Source organism: Pistacia vera, unplaced genomic scaffold (assembly GCF_008641045.1).
Source record: "Pistacia vera cultivar Batoury unplaced genomic scaffold, PisVer_v2 Contig423, whole genome shotgun sequence".
Taxonomy (NCBI): domain Eukaryota; kingdom Viridiplantae; phylum Streptophyta; class Magnoliopsida; order Sapindales; family Anacardiaceae; genus Pistacia; species Pistacia vera.
Window position 1 is genome coordinate 1078377 of NW_022196250.1, and position 22759 is coordinate 1101135.

At 33.9% G+C, this 22759-nt stretch overlaps 1 protein-coding gene and 1 pseudogene across 1 annotated transcript; both read right to left on the minus strand.

Moving 5' to 3' along the window:
* Nucleotides 1-6094: 6094 nt before the first annotated feature.
* Nucleotides 6095-7215, minus strand: LOC116142983 (citrate-binding protein-like). The gene is made up of 2 exons (XM_031428405.1): nucleotides 6930-7215; nucleotides 6095-6559 (listed from the first exon to the last, which is right to left on the minus strand). The coding sequence occupies exons 1-2, from the start codon at nucleotides 7152-7154 to the stop codon at nucleotides 6176-6178; spliced, it is 609 nt and encodes a 202-aa protein (XP_031284265.1). The 5' UTR covers nucleotides 7155-7215; the 3' UTR covers nucleotides 6095-6175.
* Nucleotides 7216-18289: 11074 nt separating this feature from the next.
* LOC116143011 lies at nucleotides 18290-19833 on the minus strand (annotated as a pseudogene).
* Nucleotides 19834-22759: the final 2926 nt, after the last annotated feature.

A 22759-nucleotide genomic window follows, 5' to 3' on the forward strand; every position in this document is an offset into this window, starting at 1 on the left:
TGGAAGGGATATGGGTTTGGGCCAGAACCCATAAACCCGAATGGAAATGGGTTTGGGCCGATTGGGGTTTGATGTCCAGTTTGTGTTTGTGGGTCGGTTTGGTTCATTTGATAGTTTGGGTTTGTGGGCTTGTTTGGCTATTTTGGTTGTATTGTGTGTTTGGGCCGAGTTGGATGTTGGGCTCTGTTTGGGTGTTTTGGGTTAGATTGAGTGTTTGGTGGAATGTTGGTTGAGTCAAGGCCTATATTTGGTGTGTTGGGCTCAGTCGATATTGATGAGCTTGATTGGTTTCTTTGGGATTCCATTTTCTTTGTTTTAGCAAAGGAGTTAAACATATTTGGTGTGTTGGGCTCAATCGGTGTTGATGAGTTTGATTGGTTTCTTTGGGATTCCATTTTCTTTGTTTTAGCAAAGGAGTTAAACTAATCTAAGTGTCTATTTTCCAAGTGAAGCAATAACAAAGGGCAACATTGGATTAGTGAGATTGAGCGGCAAGGAAAAGCTTTTGCTAGGAGGCCTGCTTTGATACCATGTAAGAATCTGGAGATGAAGTGGCAAGAGAGATAGTTAAACTACCGAAGTATGCCAGGAAGAAAGGAGAGGCAAGATAAGCAACTTGGTTGCTAAGTATGTTAAAAAAAATAAAAGAGACAAGACAATGGAGAGAAGACTGTTTTGTATATTTGTTGTATATTCAATGTACACTTTGTGTCAATTTATACAAGTAGAAATGTAACTTGTAAGGAACAAATTATGTAAATAATTACATGATCAATATACAGAAGATAAATAACATGATTTCAGCTAACCATAGTGGATCATATCAATTATCTCCACTGATTGCGAATTCATTTATACTGGATTGTCAACTGATTGAAGGAAAAATCAAAGAAGTGAAAGAAGGGCCACCTTGACTAGATTTCTTCATTCAAAGTCTTCGTTAATTAAAGTAGCCCTTCAATAGGAAAACTGAACTAAAGAAATTTAAATTTCTTTGGTTGACTTACTTTAAAAGTTTGATCTTGAAAGTTTTATGAAGCCAAAACTGTGTCGTTCCATTTAAGTTGAGTGAATGAATCCTAAACGTTAGATCAAGACAGATCCAATGGCCCATATTTGCTGATATTCTTTGATATAAAAGAGGGCAAAAATCAGTGTACATGCATCATGTTTTTTAGTTTGAAATGTTAGGGTTCTTGCGAGTTGATGAGCAATTGATTTGGGGCTTTTTTGTTGGGTCTTTCTAGTTGTAATCTAGGCAGATTTGTGAGAGGGTTCCGTTTCCTTCTTGAGGCTAGGTTAGGTCTTTGATTTCTTGCAGATTATAGAGAGTTGTTGAGTGATTAAGTCTGGGTTAAATTGTTGCTCTAATTTGGCTGATTAAGTGTGTAATTCTTGGCGTAATAGTTGGATAATTCTAGTGCAGTGAGTCTCCATATTTCGGAGCTCAACATGGATGTAATCTATCCATTATCGGATAGGTGAACCACGGTAAATCTTGCCTTGTTTGTGTGTGTGTTTCTTTGAATCTTGTTTGTGTTGGATTGAGTTGCGTATTGATCTGTTTAGATTCAGGTTATAACAGTGGTATCATAGCCAAAGTCCTAAAGTGTATCTAGGTTTAAGATCGATTAATTCGTGACAAATTGGAGATTTAGGGTTTGTCAGAATTTGGGGGTTTTTCGATTTATAGGTTTCTAGATCATTAAGACTTCGAATCTTGCTAAGTCTTGAGTCAATTCGTGAGTCTAGGTCACAAACTTTAGAGATCGATTAATTTGTGACAAAATTGAAAAATTAGGGTTTGTCAGGATTTCGGGGTTTTTTGATTCAGAGGTTTTTTTAGATCTTTAGGGCTTCAAATCTTTCTGAGTTTGATTGAATTCGTGAGTCTGAGTCAAAAACACGAGTCAATGAGAGAAATCTTGTTTGTTGTCCAGGGTTATTGTCACTATTACAGAATCATGAGTGCCTCTCGTATGGAGATCTCCCAATACGATGGGAAGATCGATTTCAACACATGGAAAAAGAAGATGAAGGCCCTCCTTTCCCACAATAAGGTAGGGCTTGCTCTGGAAAAAGATACCACCAAGTGGTCTGAGGAGAAATTGAAGAAAAAATCTGAAGTTGACGAGGAGGCCTATAATATGATCATAATGAACCTGCCCGATGCTGTCCTGTGGAAGGTAGACGGCATGGAAACACCGCTCATACTTTGGGGTAAACTCGAATCCCTATATTCTTTACAGTCTGCACCTAATTTAGCATTTCTTAAAGGTGCTTTGTTCTCTTATAAGATGGATGTAACTAAGTCTGTGGAAGAAAATCTTGATGAATTTCTTAAGATGACATTAGTGTTGAAAGGTACATATCAGGAGTTAGGAGACTCTAGTTTAGCAATGATACTTTTGAATTCCTTGTCTGATGAGTATTTAGTAGTGAAAAATGCTTTACAATACATTGGGACAGTTCCCAGTGTTGACCTGATTATAGCGGGCCTGAAATGTAGAGAATTAGAGTTGAAAATCCAGAAAAGAAACGAAAATAATTTGTTTGTCAAAGGTAGGACAAATTCTATACAACTAGGAAGGGATGATAGTAAGAACTTCCAACAACACATGAACTCTAAAACTAAGAAGAAATGGAAGAATAATAAGACTAAGGGAGAAACCAAAAAGTGCTTTAACTGTAATAAACCAGGCCATATTAAGAAGAACTGTTATGACTGGATAAAGAAACAAAAACAACACAGTACAGAGAGTAATTTAGCCAGCACTAGTACTGATATTGAAATTTCAGAAGCTCTCACTGTCTCAAACCAAGCTAGCAGAAAAGTATAGGTATACCTCCTTAGTCCAAGGATGAAACCTTAACTAAATTTAAAGGCTGGAAAAACTTGGTTGAAAACCAAGTTAATAGAAAGGTGAAAACCCTTAGGATAGACAACGATTTGGAATTTTCAACCTGAAGTTTGACTCTTATTGTGTAGAAGAGGGAATTTTGAGGCATAAGACAGTTAGGGGGACCCTCAGCAAAATGGGGTTGCTGAGAGAATGAATAAAACCCTACTAGAGATGGTTAGATGCCTTTTATTCACGAATGGTCTACCAAAAACATTTTGGGGGGAAACACTAGGTATAGCAGCCTATCTAATTAATAGAAGTCCTTCAAGCTCCATAGACTTTAAGTGCCCTGAAGAGAGGTGGTCTGGGAGGAGACCATCTCTTGAACACCTAAGAGTATTTGGATGTGCTGCATATGCACATACCCGAGATGGAAAGTTAGAGCCAAGATCTCTTAAGTGCGTATTTCTAGGGTATCAAGAGGGAACCTAGGGTTATAGGCTATGGGAAAGGGCTACCCCAGGGGTTAGAGTAATTGTTAGTTGAGATGTGATTTTCAATGAAGTTGTTTTCCTTGCAAATCTGGTACTGACAATACAGGTAGCTCACAAGAAGTTTCTAAAAATTCTGGACAAACTGGGATAACTTAGTTTGAGGTGGAGCCTATAACTAGTCCTAACCAACAAATTCAAACAGATGAGACTGGTCTACTTGAAGATCAGCCACAGCAAACCCAAGAGTAGGAGGATGAAGAAGACCTTTCTAAAAATGCTGAAGTGGATCAGCATGGTGATCTGGCTCAATATCAGTTAGCCAGAGACAAAGTCAGGAGGGAAATTAGACCTCCTACAAGGTACAACTATGCTGACCTGATTTACACAGCACTCTTGGCTGGTTCAACGGTACATCGATCAGAACCTGACACTTATGCTGAGGCAATGAGATCAAGGGATAGTAAAGAATGGGTGGTTGCTATGGAAGAGGAGATGGAATCACTGCACTTGAACAACACCTGGACACTTGTCCCAAAGCCAAAAAATCAGAAGTTGGTGGAATGCAAGTGGCTTTACAAACTGAAAGAAGGGATAGATAAATCTGATCCACCAAGATTTAAAGCCAGGTTAGTGACTAAGGGCTACACTCAGAGGGCAGGTATTGATTTCATTGAAATTTTTTCACCAGTAGTTAAATTTAAAACGATTAGACTCATGCTAGCAATTGTTGTAAAATATGACTTAGAGATAGAACAATTGGATGTTAAAACTGCTTTTCTGTATGGTGAGTTAGATGAAAAAATATTCATGAGTCAACCCATCGGTTTTAAGGATATAAAAACTGCCTGATTATGTATGCTTACTGAATAAATCTCTGTATGGACTTAAACAGTCCCCTAGGCAGTGGTGTAAGAGGTTTGATGCATTCATAGTAGGAAGTGGATTCACTAGAAGCATGTATGACAATTGTTTCTATTTTGCTTGTATCAATAACATGCCAATATATCTTCTGTTATACATAGACAACATGTTATAATTAGTAAGTTCATGTCTCAGATTAATGCATTAAAGGCCAAATTAAATACTAAATTTGACATGAAGGACTTAGGGAGAGCAACGAAAATCCTAGGAATGATGATTGATAGAAATAGAAGTGCAAATACCCTTAAACTTCATCAATCCTCATACTTACAGAAACTAGTTTCAAAATTTGGCATGGCTAACTTCAAAATTGTAACAATGCCTCTTGCAAGTCATTTTATAGTTAGTAAGTTACAGTCCCCAAAAACATAATCTGATATGCTGAAAATGGAAAATGTTCCTTATTCGAATGCCATAGGGTTTGTGATGTATGCTATGATAAGCACCAGACCAGATTTAGCTTATGCAATATCACTATTGAGTAGATTTATGTCAAATCCTGAAAATGAACATTGGAATGCTTTAAAATGGTTGTTGAGATACATTAATTGCACTGTTCAGATTGGTTTAGTTTTCTGTAAAAGATATGCATCACTTGATCTGGTTGGGTATATAGATGCAGATTTTGCAGGTGATCAAGACTCCAAGAAGTCCACTACTGCATATTACTTTACATTGGGAGGCAACTGTGTTAGCTAGAAAGCACAGTTGCAACCACTGGTTGCACTTTCAACTACTGAAGCAGAGTACGTAGCAGTTTCAGATGCATTCAAGGAAGCAACTTGGTTACAGGGAATTCTGAAAGAAGCAGATTTGTTGAATGGCACAGCAACAGTTTACTCAAACAGTCAGAGTGCCATCCATCTGAGTAAGAATTCAGTGTACCACGAAAGAACTAAACATGTGGGATGTCAGGCATCACTTCATCAGAGACCTGATTGGAAAGGAAAGAATTAATCTCCTAAAGGTATCTACTGAAGAGAATCCAGCAAACATGGGAGCCAAAGTGGTGACCACAGCCAAGTTCAAGAACTGCTTGAACTTACTTCACATCAGTTAGATATTTTCTAGAGCTAAGAAGAATTATGGAAATGACTTACTGCACTGAAGAAGGTCCAGCAGAAGAAAGGAATGCAGAATGTTAGCTTCAAGGTGGAGATTGAAAGTTTTATGTAGCCAAAACTATGTCGTTCCATTTAAGTTGAGTGAATGAATCTTGCACATTAGATCAAGACAGATCCAATGGCCCATATTTGCTGATATTCTTTGATATAAAAGAGGGCAAAAATCAGTGTACATGCATCGGGTTTTTTTTAGTCTGAAATGTTAGGGTTCTTGCGAGTTGAATGAGCAATTGATTTTGGGCTTTTTTGTTAGGTCTTTCTAGTTGTAATCTGGGCAGATTTGTGAGAGGGTTGCGTTTCCTTCTTGAGGCTAGGTTAAGTCTTTGATTTCTTGCAGATTATAGAGAGTTATTGAGTGATTAAGTCTAGGTTAAATTGTTGCTTTGATTTGGCTGATTAAGTGTGTAATTCTTGATGTAATAGTTGGATAATTCTAGTGCAGTGAGTCTCCATATTTCGGAGCTCAACGTGGATGTAATCTATCCGTTATTGGATAGGTGAACCACAGTAAATCTTGTCTTGTTTGTGTGTGTGTTTCTTTGAATCTTGTTTGTGCTGGATTGAGTTGCGTATTGGTCTGTTTAGATTCAGGTTCTAACAGATCTAATTACAAGGCGACTGAGGAGATTTTAATTTAATCACTTGAAGATTTATGACTATGCAAAATCACAAGCAGGATCCTATCATGTTATCAATTTAATATTATATATCTTATAGCTTATATAAACTTTATTTCGGCAAATCATGATATTAATATATGTGCCAAATACAGTAACAGAAGAAATTACAAAGATCAATTACGTTTTTTGAGAACTTTGATGTCCTTCCAACGGGATTCCATACAGTGAGAATCATCCTCTTGAGCATAAACCCCAAATTTGAAGTAATGAGATTTTCCGCCACGATCAGGACCTTCGTACTTGAGAATTCCATCAATATAAACCTTAACAGATTTGCCCACATCATGAATCACATTTAGCCTGAACCACTTGTTGTAGATGTTTCGGACCAGGACTGGGTCCCTGTAGTATGTGAGTGAACCGTCGTAAACCCTAACCATTAGGGTTGTGGCATGTTGGCTAGCTCCAAATATTTGCATGAGAGAGACGCCTGATGTTCCAGCTGGGACGTAGCCGTAACCTTCAAATTGCCATACCCCAGATGAATAGTCATGTCCCTGAAAGTTGAAGATAGACCAATATTGAAGAATCATAAAAGATATAAATGTCATTTACTATCTAAACAAATATATACTATTATATACAGTATTATCAATTCAGCATCATTAATTTCTTTTCTACTACGAGAAATCTATCTAATAAGAGAGGGTTTAGATTAAAAAGAATGATAATTTTGTCTATATTCAACTCTAAATCAACTAATAAATAAATAGAAAACCAACAACTCAAAAAATACAAAAATCTAATTTTAAGATAATATAAAACAATGTAAAATTAAGAAGCTTAAAATACAGCAAGTTAAATTAACAGGAATCAAATTTTCAAGAAGTTAAATTAACTATAAGTTTTTTATATGCTTTTGCTTACTAGTATACGGATCTCAGTTCGTGGCTTAGTTTTGCTGGTAGGAGAGTGAGGCTTGTCTGTGGAGTATACCCACAGTTTGTGAATCCCATTTTGGAAGCTGTATCGCTCATCTTGTGGCACATCATACGGCCTCTGTACAGAAAAATCTGAGGGTTTTAATTTAAGGGAGACAAAACCCTCGGTGGGATCAATAGCTCCCGAAGCAAATGAGGCTTGGTCTGCCATATTGATGAGCTAAAAAATAGAGATCAAGCACGCAAGTGCCCCGATAGATATCGATGCCCTTTTTGGCCGAGATGAGACAAGAATATATGGGAGATAAAAGGTTAGAGTAGAATATATGTAAAGTTATAGCATATAAATATATGCAGATATTGATGGTGCGTGTAAATTAAGTAGAACAAGAATTTGGAATATGTGAGTGGAACCCCGTGATCAATCTAGCTTAGCTGAGAATGAGACATCTAGCAGTTTAAAAGAAGAAAGAAGAAGAAGAAGAATAGCTCAGGAAGTTAGGTTGATTCTTGCATGATGAATCACATGAAAATCGGTTTCCGATTCTTTGAGAGTTGAGATTGGTGCGTATATATAGAAAAAGTGTGCAAAAGTCTATTTGAGTTTAACAAATTTATAAGCAATTAGTCTACTCCTTTAGTAAATGAAAACTATATTATTTTGCGTCTTGGCTGTCAGTCAATCCACGAATAAGAAAGCAAAACCTAATTGTATGATACTGCACAGAAGACTTCCTCCTGATTATTTTTGTATGAAAAATATGTCTTAACAAGAAAAAAAAAAATATTCTCTGTCGTAAAATATAACCAACCAATTATAAGACATCTAAAATTTCAATTTTTACTTCTTTTTTTCATAGAACAAAACCCTTTTCTATACGTTTTTCTCTACAAAAATCCCGATTCTCATAAATTATATAAAAAACCATGATTTAAATATGTAATTTAAGATTTAGAAGAATTCATCAAGCAAATTAATCTATTGAGATTACTTTATATAAATCCCTTAGGCTGGAAAAGCCATATGTGCATCTGTTGTTACTATTCTGACCATGCTTTCATCATCTTGATTCATGCCAGATGTCAAAAGATCCTTTTAATAATGAGTCTAATTACCTCATTAATCAATAACCATTTGGCACTTTCTCTTGCTCCCACGAATGAACCAATCAAGTTTTTAATAGTCAATTGTATATAAAAACTTCAAGTAAATTTTTTTTAATATTACGAGTATCTTTTATTGCAAACAGATAATCTTCAATTATTTTACAAGATTTCGTTATTTGGTTTGCAAGTAATAAAATATTACGAGTATCTTTTATTGCAAATAGTGTTTACTGTTAATAATATAGGGGATAATCAAATATTCTCCCCAGGGGCTGTAATTAAAAGATTACCAAGGTTATCTGATTTTTATACCTATTTTATCCTTAATTAAATATCATTTCAGACATAATTGCCCTTAAATGTCTATTAAATAACAATTAACCCAACCCTCCTACCTTTAAGAAATTAGCTAAAACATCTCAGCCACAAAAAAATTTAATTAAAAGTTAACAAAGTATCTTCAGCCACGCAAGACCACCACCGACCACCACTGCCGTGACGCACGACCAGCGGGATCTGACCGGTCATGCACCAATAAGGCCATTTCTATAAAGATCTGGCATTTTCACAGCCAAATCTATGGTCACTTCATGGCCACATCTTTGGCCGTGAAACAATCATAAATCTATAATCCATGACTGGAAATGGCTTTGCCGGTGCACGGCCGACCATATACGGTTGATCATGAGCCATTTTGTCGACTGTCGGCAGCGACTGACAGTGGTGGCTGGTTGCTGGCAGTGGCTTGGGTGGGTGGGGGTGATTTTGCTACAAATTAAAATTTTATATTGCTAAGGTGTTTTAGCAAAATTTCAAATGTAGGGAGTTAAAAGAAATTATTCAAAAAATAATAATAAAAATAATATTATATTAATATTTAAAAATGAAGGTAATTTAGTAATCTATACATCATATCCACTCATTTATCCTCCCAACCAAACATATAAATATAACATACTTACTAATTTATTCCAACCAACCAAACACATGTTCCTAAACATTCCTAGTAATTTTCAAAGTGATATATCTTTCTATTAATATAACATCCCCTTATAATAAAACATTATATAATCCAAACGTACCCATAGGGGGTTATGTGATTACTAACTCAAAATATGGTATTTTGAGATTACCACGATAATCTTATTTTTGTTCCAATTTTACCCTTGCTTAATAAAAATTCGGACACAAATGCCCTCCTTTTGATGTTAAATAACAATTAACCCAACTTGTTTAATGACTTCTTTAACCTCATGAGTGAATTATTTGGACAAAAATGCCCCATATAATAACAACAATAACAACAACCAAGACCCAGGGCTTTCACGAGGTCGGATTACCTGTTTCACTATTCATCAAAAACCCTAAAAATTAGGATGATGACCAACGAACAATTGAAGGCCGGAATGTTATGGATTTTGAAGAGAAAGTGCTGATGAGTGTCATGGTGGCAACGGAGTTAATTTCCGTATGAGTGAATCGATAAAAATCAAAAAAAAAAAAAAAAAAAAAAAAAAAAAAAAAAAGACAGCAGTGACAGTCAACTTTTGCTAGCGATTAGCGAGGCTAACAAGGGTGGGGGTGAGGTGGGTTTTGGTCAAGAGGCATAGGGAGTTTTTCGGCCAGATTGGGTTGATTTTCTTGAAGGGCCAAGAGATTGTGATTGTATTTGGAGTGTCGCCGCCACCAACCAGTTAACCGTTGATTTGTATTTAGGGTGTGTTTGCTAAATTTCAAACCTAAGAGATACATAATTTTAGGGCTAAATTTCAAACCTATAGAGACTTACATATTTTTTGGGGTGTATTTACAAATTTTATTTTTGTCACCCGTTTTGACTACCAGTCGAAACGGTAAACGGCGATCAAACCAATCAACCTAAGACCTGACAACTGACGGGTTTAACCCAAGTTGGGTTTAAAAAAATGCTAATAAGCTAACCATAGAAACTTATGGTTATAAAAGAAATCTTTCTTCCACCATGATTAGACTGAACTTCATCATTTATAAATTCTGTGGTATAGATTATGTGGATAATTGAAGTCTCTTTCATAGGTTTGTCCATCCTTACAATTACTCATAATAATGATCAATAAAAATAAATTTTCATAAGAATAAATATCAAGATAGGAGGGAATGAAACTGGTGTAATTTCCATAAAAATAATGGAGATAAGGGAAGGTTCAAGTTGAACTGAAGAAAGCATAAATGACACAGAATAACTTGATGGGGTTATATATCATAGCTTCGAAGAATAATTTAGATTGAATAGAACCCTTGTATGAGGATTCAAGTTTAAGATCCAAGAGAAGCTTAGGACTTTGAAAAAAAAGCATATACCGAAACAAGATGCCATAGAACAAAAGGCAACTAGGTAACAACATTGTACTCTCAAGACCAACACGGAGGGCCAATGAAGTCCACGGAGAAAAATTATCTTTTCTGTTCATCCACTTCCATAACATATAGCAAATCATAAAACTGAACTTATTCTAATATATATCTAGGCGCGGGATAAAAGAGCGTAGCAGGGTATGCATTGTACAACCTACAACTTGGGGTTCCACATCGATCACAAATACATACCTGATCATGATTTGCCAGCCTTCCATGGCGCTGTTTGATTTGGTCCATCTTGATCAGCTCAATATCCGCAGTAATATTGGCTTGGCGCAAAAGTCAAGCATTTCCTGCGTCTCCTTGATCCCCTATGTCACTTCCCCAACAAGCCTCCGCCCTGTAGCATGACATTATACAATTTTATGAATTCAGCAAGTATGTAGATAAGAGATGTAATCTGTCTAAAGTTTTGCACGTATACTTCTTTGAAGCAGAGAATATGTCAAATTACAGTTATCTAAAGCTAGGATCAGTAGGCATGAGATTTGAAAGAAGGATCAATATTTAGAGATGATAATTTAGGTACTTAGGGTGGGTGCTTCGGATATATGAATTACCCAAGACTAAAGGAAAAATAGGCAGCTCGAGAGGTTTTCTGAGCAAGCCCACGGTGATCAGTTTTCCGTTCAACTTCAAAAGACTGAGTAGCGGAAGCAGGGGATGAACTGCAGAAACGGTGTCAATGATGTAATCATGGTGGCCATGGCTGCCTGCATGACGGAAAACACAAACTATCAGTGATTCATTAACAACCATATATCATAAAACTGATTTCGCCGGGGGGGGGGGGGGGGGGGGGGGGGGGGGGGTGTGTCGTGGTTTGTTTGGAGACTGATATTTACGACAACATCAGTTTGCAAACTACAGGATAAGCATCTATCAACAGCTTATTTTAATTACCATAGTCATAAACAACAAAAAGATAAGTTCAGTTTTGAGACCCTCCTTAGGCCAAAAATCAATTATATTGGGAAGTTAAGCAAAAAGATAACTTTATTTTAGTAATCAAATCATTAATCAGTCAAAATCAAAAAGTACCAACCTTAGTTACCTTAAGTTTTGCAGGATCAGTGCTAACAAGGAATGAATCGGCTCCAAGACTAGATGCTTCGCTCTTCTTTGGGGAGGTACTGATGACGGTGACTTTCAACCCCATGGCCTTACCAATTTCACAGCAACATGCCCAAGTCACCAAGGCCTGCTACACCCAAATGCTTCCCAGCCTCAGCATTCCATAATACATCATGGGCTGTATACTGTTATCCCCGCCACACAACAGTGGAGCACCCGCATCAAGGGGCATGTTGTCAGGAAAGTGGAGCACATAGTGCTGATCAACAACGATCATATCAGAATAACCTCCATAATTTTCGTTCCATCATGATTAATGGAGTTATAGGTTAACATCATCTGAGGGCAGTAATTCTCTAAATCCTGCTTGCAGCAGTCGCATTCTTGCAGAGCTAACCATGACACCGACACCAACCTTGTTGTCCACTTTGAATTTCATCACGGCTTTCCCAACTTTGTCACAACACCAACAATTTCATGCCGCAGATGAACAGTCAGATATAATCATATAAAGTCCTCAACCATGCACAAGCTAAAAACACATTTCAAAACTTAGAGAGATCACAAAGATAACTTCACATTACTTTATCCTAAAAAAATTAATTTCATGGTGTAAAGACACCTTTCTCAAAGACAATAATAGCCAGGATAAGTAGACATGCAATTTGACAATTCATGCTCACATGCTTTGACCCAATCAACTTATGTCGAGTAAGGACAATGCACAGGTAATAGTATTTAATAAAATGACATCGATAATGACTAACATATATTCCAAGTCCATTAATAAGCTAATACTTTTTTAGCCAACTTTCAACGTGACACAATTTCAGCTTCAAATATACCAATCCTAGCAAAATAAATCATCAACAATTACTCTCATTCTTCGTTATTAATATATCTGCAAGCAAATACACAATCTGCTCCAGCATACAGAAACTCTGCTGCATATCCTGACAAGATACAAGAGGTAGATGAATAAGTGAAGGTAAAAAGAGTCCAAATTCATAACTGTGGGAGAAAGTTTTCCTCGCTCTGTTTCATCAGATTGAGATTTGATTTAGATGCTTGAGAGTGGAACGACACAATTCAAGTACGAAAGAGAAAAATCCAAGTGAACCACAAAAAGGTAATCAGATTCGAAGATAATGATACGAGCATTCAACTGTGCAAAATCAGGATATGCTCCATATAGTAATCAGAGTAAATACCTCCTTTATAAAATATTTGCTTAAATTACATGAGCAACATAAATTGTTAAGTCGGTACTTACTATATAGCTTAGTTTCACATTTATAAGCACCGATAACTGACTTACACCAAGCCAGGCCCAGACATAGCAAATAATACAAAATTATTCAACCACATATCATAACAGAATACGTTGCAACACAGCCAGGGGCATTGAGAGCTAAAGACTCTGACTCCATAAAATTCTATGTAGTTGCATCAAAATCAAAGATCTAAGGATAGTATATATAAGTTAAAGATTACGCTTTGAAGTATAAATAGGCATCATACCAGGAAAGAAGAGGGGTAACGAGAACACACCCATTCATTCTTGCAAGAATGCAAGTCAGAATGACAAACTCCACAGTAAAGGATTTTGATAGTGACATCATCATCGCCGTGTTTCTTGCCAATAAAACAATAAAGAAACTTATATAACAACAACAAATTAACATCATCAAAGCAGACACTGGCTTAATTTGCCCCAAAAAAACTATAAACTCATTTCCAAGCCCAACTGCTACTACCAAACATATCCAGTCGCACACAAACCAGACTTCAATGGAATAGTTAGATCATTCAACTAACAAAACTCAATTTAAGCCATCCAATACACGAACTTGTTTAAATAGAATAGGTAGGATCATCATGGGTCATACTACGCTACCAGTAACATCAATAGAACAAATATTTTGTAACGCACAACGTCATACTAAGCATACATGCAACCTGATAACATTCAAGTAGTAGTTAAAGTACTAAACCTATCATGTTATTGTCCTGGCGAGCAAACTATCAAATGGAACAATGCACTCTTTTTAGGACACCAAACCAATCCGGAAACCAATAACATTACCATGCTGGTACAAAAATAAGACTGATAAAACAACATCACATTAAATATATATGAAGTTAAAAAACAAAACATCACAACATTCCGGTAACATTACCAGGATTTTTGTTCTAAAGAATCATCTGGTAACACAGCGATTCAGATCTGTGAAATACAACATAAAGGACAGTCGTCCTCTTCGAAGAAATGATTTTATACAAACAAATATTATAAGATCATAAAGCAGCAACCTTCAAACATAAAAAATTGATTCTTCCAAACCACGAAGCTCCAAAGATCATATGCATACAATCTCATCTCAAAGATATAGCAAAATACACAAGTATGCCAAAATGGGACAAAAATATAAACCAAAAAAATTTAAAAAAAAAAACAAAAAGTACCTTCTGGAGAAAGGGAAAGGAGAAAGGACTCCAGAGCTATCTCTGGCAGCCAAACAAGAGCCTGTGTGGGTGCTTTCTTCTTGGAGATTTCGCCATTCTTTCTCTTCTCTCCTTCGCGATCTCTTGTTGGGTAGAATGGGAAATGTGATGTGTGGCGTGTACAGAAGAAGAAACTAGAGTGTCATATAAGTAACGAGGGAACTGGAACGGGAACTGGATGTGTAAACGTTTTGTCAATATAGTGGGCCAGCGAAGAGGCAGAATTCATCATGATAATTTACACTCCCAAGAGGCCATGACAACAAATATTTTTCTAGAAATTGAAAAAAAAAAAAAAAACTTAAAACATTATCTATGTGTTAACAAATTAAAACGGTGAACACTATAACTACACTTCAATTCTTATTATCCGCACTTAAAAATTAGTTTAGATATATATTTTACTCGATTACCATTATAATTTTATAGATTATGTTTATTTTATTTTTATTTATCATCAATTACACGAAAATGCACCTAATGTTATTAAAAAAAAAAAAATCTCTTAAAAATATTGAAATTTTTTATAAAAATAAAAAAAACATATAATCCAAACACATAAGATTCTCATATTAATTCACGCGAGATAAATGAAATAAAACCGTCAAAATTGAGTGGATAATACTCTCGTGTTGATATGATTAGCATCATTCTTTTTATTACTTTATCAAAATTATATTTTGATAAATAAAATTGAATTTCGTTGCTCTCGTTTGACAATATATTTGTTTGGGCAGTCTGAAAGGGACTTTTCAAGTGGGCAACTAAATGGGGATAGAAAGTGACAAAGGTGTGGTTGAATTGAAGTTGCTTGCCAAACAAAAAAAAAAAAAAAAAAAAAAAAAGGCAAAATTTGGTTTAAGAAAAAGCCAAAAAAAGAGGGGAGATTAGATGAGAATTTAATGCAGATTTTAAGGCTTAACTGTTAAACTGCCAACTACTGTGGCTTTAATTGAGGACATGGTGGCACATGCATGTGGCAGCAACTTCTGCAATTCCATTAATTTCACCTACAATTTCCAGCCAAGGCATTTAAATCAATATGAAGAAACAAGGATTTTATTGCTTGTATTCAAGTTTAGTTACTTTATTTTTTTAAGAAAACGTAAATCTCTACAATAATTTGCAAACATAATTCGAAACTAGAGCAAACCACAAGTCTTGACCATCCGGCTAAGCCCTCATGATAATACCTTAATATTTTGCTTATAAATTATTATCTTTACTTTCTTTTTTCCTCTTTTGTGTGAGGAAAATAGATAATTTCAATATTTAGGGAAAAAAAAATTAAGGATTATTTCTGTGGGCAAACACCAATTTATTCTCCTTATTTCTTTCTTAATTTGGGAAGCTCCATATGTTAAATGAGAACAAAAATATATTCTAAACGCGAATTTTTAAATGGAGAGCATCATGAATTTTATAAAATTTTTTAGAAAATTTTGCTATTTAGCAAGCGATAACAAAAAGGGAAAGGAAAGTGATTCTAGAAAGTTGAAAATGAAAAGTTCTTTGCCTCGTTTGGTTTATTATTCTGATGTTTTTAAAATAATCTTTTGAAAAAAATTAAATGGGTGGGTGTTACGATGTATGATTTGAAAATTAACAAAATATCCCCTATATTTGTTTATTTATCAACACCCCTATATAAATATTAAAAGTTAACAAAAACACTCAAATCCACCCATTAAATATGAACAGCGGCCACCACGTCGGAGGGGGGCGGAGTGTTTTTTTGCAATTTCTAAAAAAAATATTTGGGGGTGTGTTTAGTTAAATTAACAAATTTAGGAGGTTTAAAAGAAATTAAAAAATATATAATAATATTTTGGGAATAAAAATTTTGTTTGGAAATACTAATAATAGTATTCCAAAAAGGAAACAAATGGAGCTTTTTTTCTGGAGCTGGAGTGACTGAAGGTATGAAAGGTTTAATTTTGGGGTAGATAATTTATTAGTAAATGTCATAATCCGTTAAAAATTTAATCACGAGTTGATTTATATATTAACGTTTGAAAAATGACTAAATATTTTATTATTTGACAATATTAAATCTAATGAACTAATAAATGAAAAAAAAAAAAATCTTATAAATCCAATATCATAGGAGACCCACTACTTTAATTTTTATTTGTTTCTATTTTGATTCTGATGACCTAAAAGCTTCCACATCAATATATATGGAAATAGATATTTGTACAAAATTAATTTAAACAAGGGATGGACCATAAACATAAATGAGCACAGCCTTTCCATTCGAATATGCCAAAGGCTTAATTTGTTTGAATTTATGACCATTCAATTTCATCAATTAACTCTTCTAGTTTTCCACCGATTGAAGCATTTTAATTGTATGGTAATTTAAGTATTTTTTTAAGTGCCCATTTTGTTGGTTGCCCATGTGTCATTAGCTTAAATTTTAGTGGGCATATTATGGTGAGCTTTAATTTCAAAACATAATTTGTCTCTTGATTAATTATCACTAGTTGAACGGATCATCTTCAACCATTAAAAAAACAAAAGATATTCCGTTAAAGTCTCACTGCATTTATGGAGTGATTCAATTCCACCCAGCATTCCATACCTTCCAATTAATGTATGATAAAATTGTAATATTTCATCATATAATTGAATTTGTCGGCACCGTCTCCGACTTACACTAGTGTAATTTAATATATCTATAACACTTTAAAATAATTATTCAAGTAATATTTCTTTTTTAAGGGTATTAATATGTAAATTATGAGTTGATGTAATACAAGATACAATAATAGTATATACGACGATGTTTTACTTTAGAATAATGTTATATATATAAAAATTATTTATACAAACCAATATGGTAACCTTTACATGTTTGTCATATAATCTCTTTTAATTATTTAATTTATTTTTAAATTTAAAGATTTTCAAACATCTTAAAACACATCAGCTCATATGAGAGTTTATACAAAAGCTTTGTATTATCCATTACTTTATCGCCTTTGTCCCTAATGATCTAACATATCCGTTTAAAGTTCAGCCCAAGCTAGGGTGTTGGTCTTGTATGTGTGGGCCAATATTTTGGGCAAGACCCACCAGGGTACACTGGGCTAAAATGCTCTAATTAAGCCCATGTTGTATTTATGGAAAATTGAACTTGGAACTCTACATAATTGAAATTGAGATATGTTATGTTTATAAAATTTAACTTCAAAAATTTAGTTTGTAAAATTTTTAAGTGTGAAATTTTAAATGAATAATATTATATTTTGTTACATAATATTTTAAAACTTTTATCTCAAATAATGTGTTATGTATCTTTAATGAAGACACATCTTTTGAAACGAAAATTTTGAAATATTAATTCAAACATTAGAAATATAAGAAAAACTTACATGGAACAGTCTCACCATCTCACTTGGTTGACGTGGTGAGACCGTCCAATTAAATAAGATACATATGGTTAATTTTCAAAACTAGCTCTTATGATAGTGATTATTAATGAATGATAAAAGGTAATTATTTATGGATTATGGTAATGGGTGGATGAATAAGAAAATTTTATAAATACGTGATAATATGTACCATTATATTATTGAACACTCTCACTATGTCACCAAGGATAGAGTCAAGAGTTAATTTTAGAGTAGGTAAATTCAAAATAATATAATATAAGATAGGAGAAAAGTAAATGAGTAGAGTTAAATTTGGAAGCTTTGATACAAATATTGGGTGGTCAAAACAAAAACCAAACCAAATCAACGAAAAAAAATTTGTGGGGTCATCAAACCCGCTTATCAATATTTAGTAAAAATGCGTACAAACCGGTTCGAACACCCACCGTGATTAAAAAGAAAACCTATAAAAGAAAAAACATAATCTCCATCAATATTATCCACCGATTTAAACCTTTCTCATGCCCCTTTCCAAATAAATATGAGTTTGTTACAAGCCAAAAAAAAAAAAAAAAAAAGGCCACCCTCTTTCCTCTACATATCCATCAATTGTTTCAACAATGTCACTTTAGTAACCGATCTTTCGTCCACATTGCAACTGATGCAGTTTAGGAATAATATCATTGAATTTTGTAAGATTATAAGGATGAATTTGTAATAAAAACGGATAACGTATAAGAGTATATATAGTGACTGTATTATAAGTTAACCAACATTCATTTTATTGATAATTACTGATACATCTATAACACTTAACCCTGGATTCTGCAGTAGACAATTACATTGAATCTAACAGTTACTACTAGTAGAAACAACACTTAGAATTCTATGGATCATCATCCCATCTGTTGAATATTCTCATCCTTAAACCAGATTTCATTTGAAGAATAATCGATACGTTTGGATCAAAACACTGTCCTTCCACTACTTCAACATTGTAGTTATGAATCACGGTGGCTGCTACCGCCTTCATCTGAGTGAAAGCAACTTCTTTTCCCAGACAAGTTCTTGGTCCCGCATTGAAAACAAAGAACTTGTACGAAGGCCAATGTTTGATCCCTCCTTTCTCTGTAATCCATCTATCAGGCTTGAACTCCAAGCAATCCTCTCCCCATATCGATTCCATTCTTCCCATTGCATACATGGAAAACAAGATCTTCGTCTTTGGAACAGCGAGATGCCCACTCGGAAGAATGTCTGCTGCAAATGGCGCCTTGTGCTGGAAAGGAACGGGTGGGTAAAGCCTCATTGCTTCACATAACGCCCCATTAAGATAAACAAGTTTATTCTTTAGCTCGTTGATGTCAAATCTCCACCATTTTTCCGCCATTTTGTCCTCCGGGATTACCAGCTTGAGCTCTTCTCTGATCTTGGTTTCCACTTGTGGATTCCTGGAAACAAGCCAAAAGAACCAAGTGAGAGCAGAACTTACTGTGTCCCGCCCCGCAACCAAGAAAGTAAAAGCGGTATCTCTCAGGAATTTGTCATCAGATTTGACTCCGAAATTGTAATCTTCATTTATGTATGATGTTAATAGATCCACACCCTCTTCTTTTTCTTCTTTCATTGTAAAGCCTTCGCTCAGCTCCGCTCTTTTCTTTTGTATATATTCAAGAATTGTACGGTCTATAACTTCCTTGGATTTTTTCAATTTTTGTTCTTCTCCAATGCCTAGCCATCTTTGTAGCTTCCAGACTCTTTCTGGGACAACATGTCTGTAAAATATCGATTCCTCAGCTTCTTCCACGGCCTTTGCAAATGGAACTTCCGGGAATTCACTGGACAGACAGTCTGGATCGTTTCCTGTAACCAATATGCAAGTAGAATCAAACGCAAACCTCTGGAACAAATCCTGCAAGTCAACAGGTGTGCATTGCTTAGATACATTGTCCAGCATTGGGATGAGCCCTTTCTCTATTTTTTCCAAGCTGTTCTTCACCAAAAATTTCTGAAACCTCTGATGCTTCATCAAAACTTGAGCAGTTTTTCTTTGGCTCTCCACAAATCTGAGTCTACATTAATAATCCCGTCTCCCAAAATGTCAAATATTTCCCGGAACTCATCTCCTTTTAGGAAGTTTGAGAAGTTTGAGGTCGTTATGTAGTGTAAATTAGCTGGATAGACGGTGACAAGAATGTCCATGTTAGTGAACCAAGGCCCTTTGAAGAGAAAAGTGCACTGGCTTTTCTGCAATATTAGTTCAATGACCCAATCGTGAATCCTATGAACGTTAACCAAAAGCTCTGGCAACATTCCCACCATTGGAAAATTCTTAGGCAACCCATTGTTGTTTGTGACGAAGTAGCAAAGAATGAAGAAGAAGAAGCAAATGACTGCCAGGAAGATTTCGAAAAGGCCAATGAAAGCCATATGTTTTTGTTGCCTATTGAGAGAATTGTATGTACTCTGAGTTTGTGTGAACACATTTATGCTGGAGAAGATTATATAGAGGAATAATAATATGGGACAATTAATTTTAACATGCAACTTACCATCTCATTTGGTAGATTTGATGAGACCATCTTATGATATATATTGTCACAGATCTATCAAATTCTCTCTTTCATCCACCCATCATCATTATTTATTACCCGTTATCATTCATTAGCTACCATCATTATCAAAATGAGGTGGATGAAATTGTATTACATTAGTTTTTCTCAACAAAGTGAGGTGATGAGACTGGTTGTATTCTTCTTCTCAATTATATATATTGTGTATAATTTAATTAGTTATGTTAATCATGCATTTAAATTATGTCCTTCACTATATTTGGGTATTCAAAAAAACTTGCCATATTGAGTTGTTGAGACATGTCATATAAGATTGTTGAAGCATTAACTGATCATTTAATCACATTAATTTACTAATAGAGATAGTCACTAGAACTCTTATCCAACTGATAATTCTATAGTATTAGAAGATTAGTTGAAGTACAGGTAAACTGGTTCAGACATCCCGATTAAAAAAAAAAAAAAAAAAAAAAAAAAAAGGAGGTCTCCTTAATCTCTCACTACATTTACTCCTCTCCACCCAACATTTAGTACCTTCATTTAAATGCAGGATTCAAATTCTACTAATTAATCATATAATTGATTTATGGGCACCTTTAATTTACAATAAACTAATTTTATAGATCTATCCAGTTTTACCCAAAAACTCTTATCCAAATAATAATTACTTTCTAAGTGATACTGATGTATAAATAATGAGTTGATGTAATACAAAATAAGGTGATACTAGGTAGAATGATACATAACTTGAAATGAAGAGATATTAGGATAAAAAATTTATTATGATACCAAATTTATTTTCTCTCTTTATTTTGCTAAAAGAGGGACTTCATGTTTTGATTTTAAGGACTTTGCTGGTTTTAATGATGATTGATAAAACAAGACTTAAGAGAAGATATACTTAGATGCAGAAACTGATTGTTTAAAGTATATGGATACTGTTGGAATAAAATTTAATATTTGTAGTAAATTTAATTATCAATGGAATTAAAAAAAAAAAAATAGCTGGACTTAAATGACACCTTTTTACTTGCTTCTCGCTTTTGTACTAAATGACTCTACCATGGCCAGTTTCGAGCCCAGCCCAAGCTAAGGTGTTGGTCTTGGCTGGTCTGCATGGCCCAATTTTATGGGCAAAGACCCAATTTAATATTACATTAAAAATTAATTTTTACCGATTTAAATTTACTTTTAATTTTGATAATTGTAAAATAAAGTTGTGAAGAATAAGTGTGGAAGAGAAGAAGAATTTTTTTTTTTTATTATAATTATATCCCCACTTAAACTTGAAGATAGGGGCCAAAGACAAAAATAGTGGAAGGTGAAAATTACTTCCTTATTATTATTTTTTTTTTTAAATAAGAGTTATGATCTTTCCACCCCCACATCTTTATTAACAGCCCTCACTTGTGGGACAGATTCGTCATTTAAAAAAAAAATTCAAAAAGAATACTTAGCAGTTAATTGTACAATTTGATGTAAATCCTCTTTTCCACAATTTTTTTAATTATTATTCTTACGATTATGATCATGTAAGTACTAAATTCTTTGCTTTGTTATTTTCCTTTAATTTTTTGAGTACATTTCAGAAGTGATTGAAGACTGAATGATTAGTTCTAATGGTTTTTAGTTTGCCTCAGATCATCTCCAACCACAAACACTAAATTGGTACAACTTTTACACCAAACTGGTGGTGTATTTTACTATTGCATCTTCAATCTATTGCACCAAATATTACACTAAAAAAAATATTCCTTAAAATATTCTCTTTATTTTTTTCTATTAATAATCAATAATTAATTTATTTCACTAATTATTTTTATATATATTAATTAAATATTGGAAATAATATTTTTATTAAATAATAATAACTTTGAAAATTATACTAATTTAATAAAATTAAGCATTTATTTAATCAAATAAACATTACATTTAATATATAAAAAATTATATCTAATATAAAATGCCACAAAAAAAGAAAAAAAGACAACAACAATACAAAAGTAAAATTTCATATTGATAATAATTTAATTTTCCGAATTAGTATATTCTTCTCACAAATGATTAATTAATGCATTTTGAAAGAGCATGGTAAGCTTCCGTACCCTTGATTTGTCTATAGTAAGCTCTAGTTTTTTCCAATATTTTGATGAATTTAGAGGATCCAAAACTAATTGGAATACTAAATTGTTATTTTAGTTTATGTTGTATTTTCTTTTAATTTTAGTGTTTTTAAATGAGTGTTAACTTTTATTTTGAGTTATTGTAGTTTAATATTTGCATAGAATAAAGTTTTATTTTTAATTTTTCATCATTTTTTTAATTATATATTTATTATTATTATTATAAATATTAATATAAATAATAATCAAATTAATATAAATACAAATTAAAAATAAACAAATAACAAAAATGAAGAAATAAAATATATTTTATAATAGATGAATAGTGTCACACCAAATTGGTGTAGATGAGTAGTGTTACACTAAATTTAGTATTGGATAAAGGGTACACCCATGATGGGTTATCCCAAGCGACGTGGGTGAGATGAAACTGCCAAATGCAGTTTCTCTCTAACCGCTGCCATATAAAAGGAAAACTTTTTCCTTTTAGAAATAGTTACGAACACTGTTACTCTAAAAACGCAAGAAAAATAAAAGCTCTCTCTCTCAAGAATTTGGAAAACAGGAAATCGATTTGTGGTTTTTCTTCCATATTACTTTGTTGCTTTATAGATAAGGAAATGAGGTATTTATTCTGTGTAAATTCATTGTAGTTCATTT

Excerpts from the sequence above, each read along its gene's own strand:
- LOC116142983 (XM_031428405.1), bottom strand. The coding sequence starts at position 7,154 with ATGGCAGACCAAGCCTCATTTGCTTCGGGAGCTATTGATCCCACCGAG. Across the intron at positions 6,560-6,929 it reads GAACTGAGATCCGTATACTA|GGACATGACTATTCATCTGG; the intron begins GTAAGCAAAAGC and ends TTCAACTTTCAG.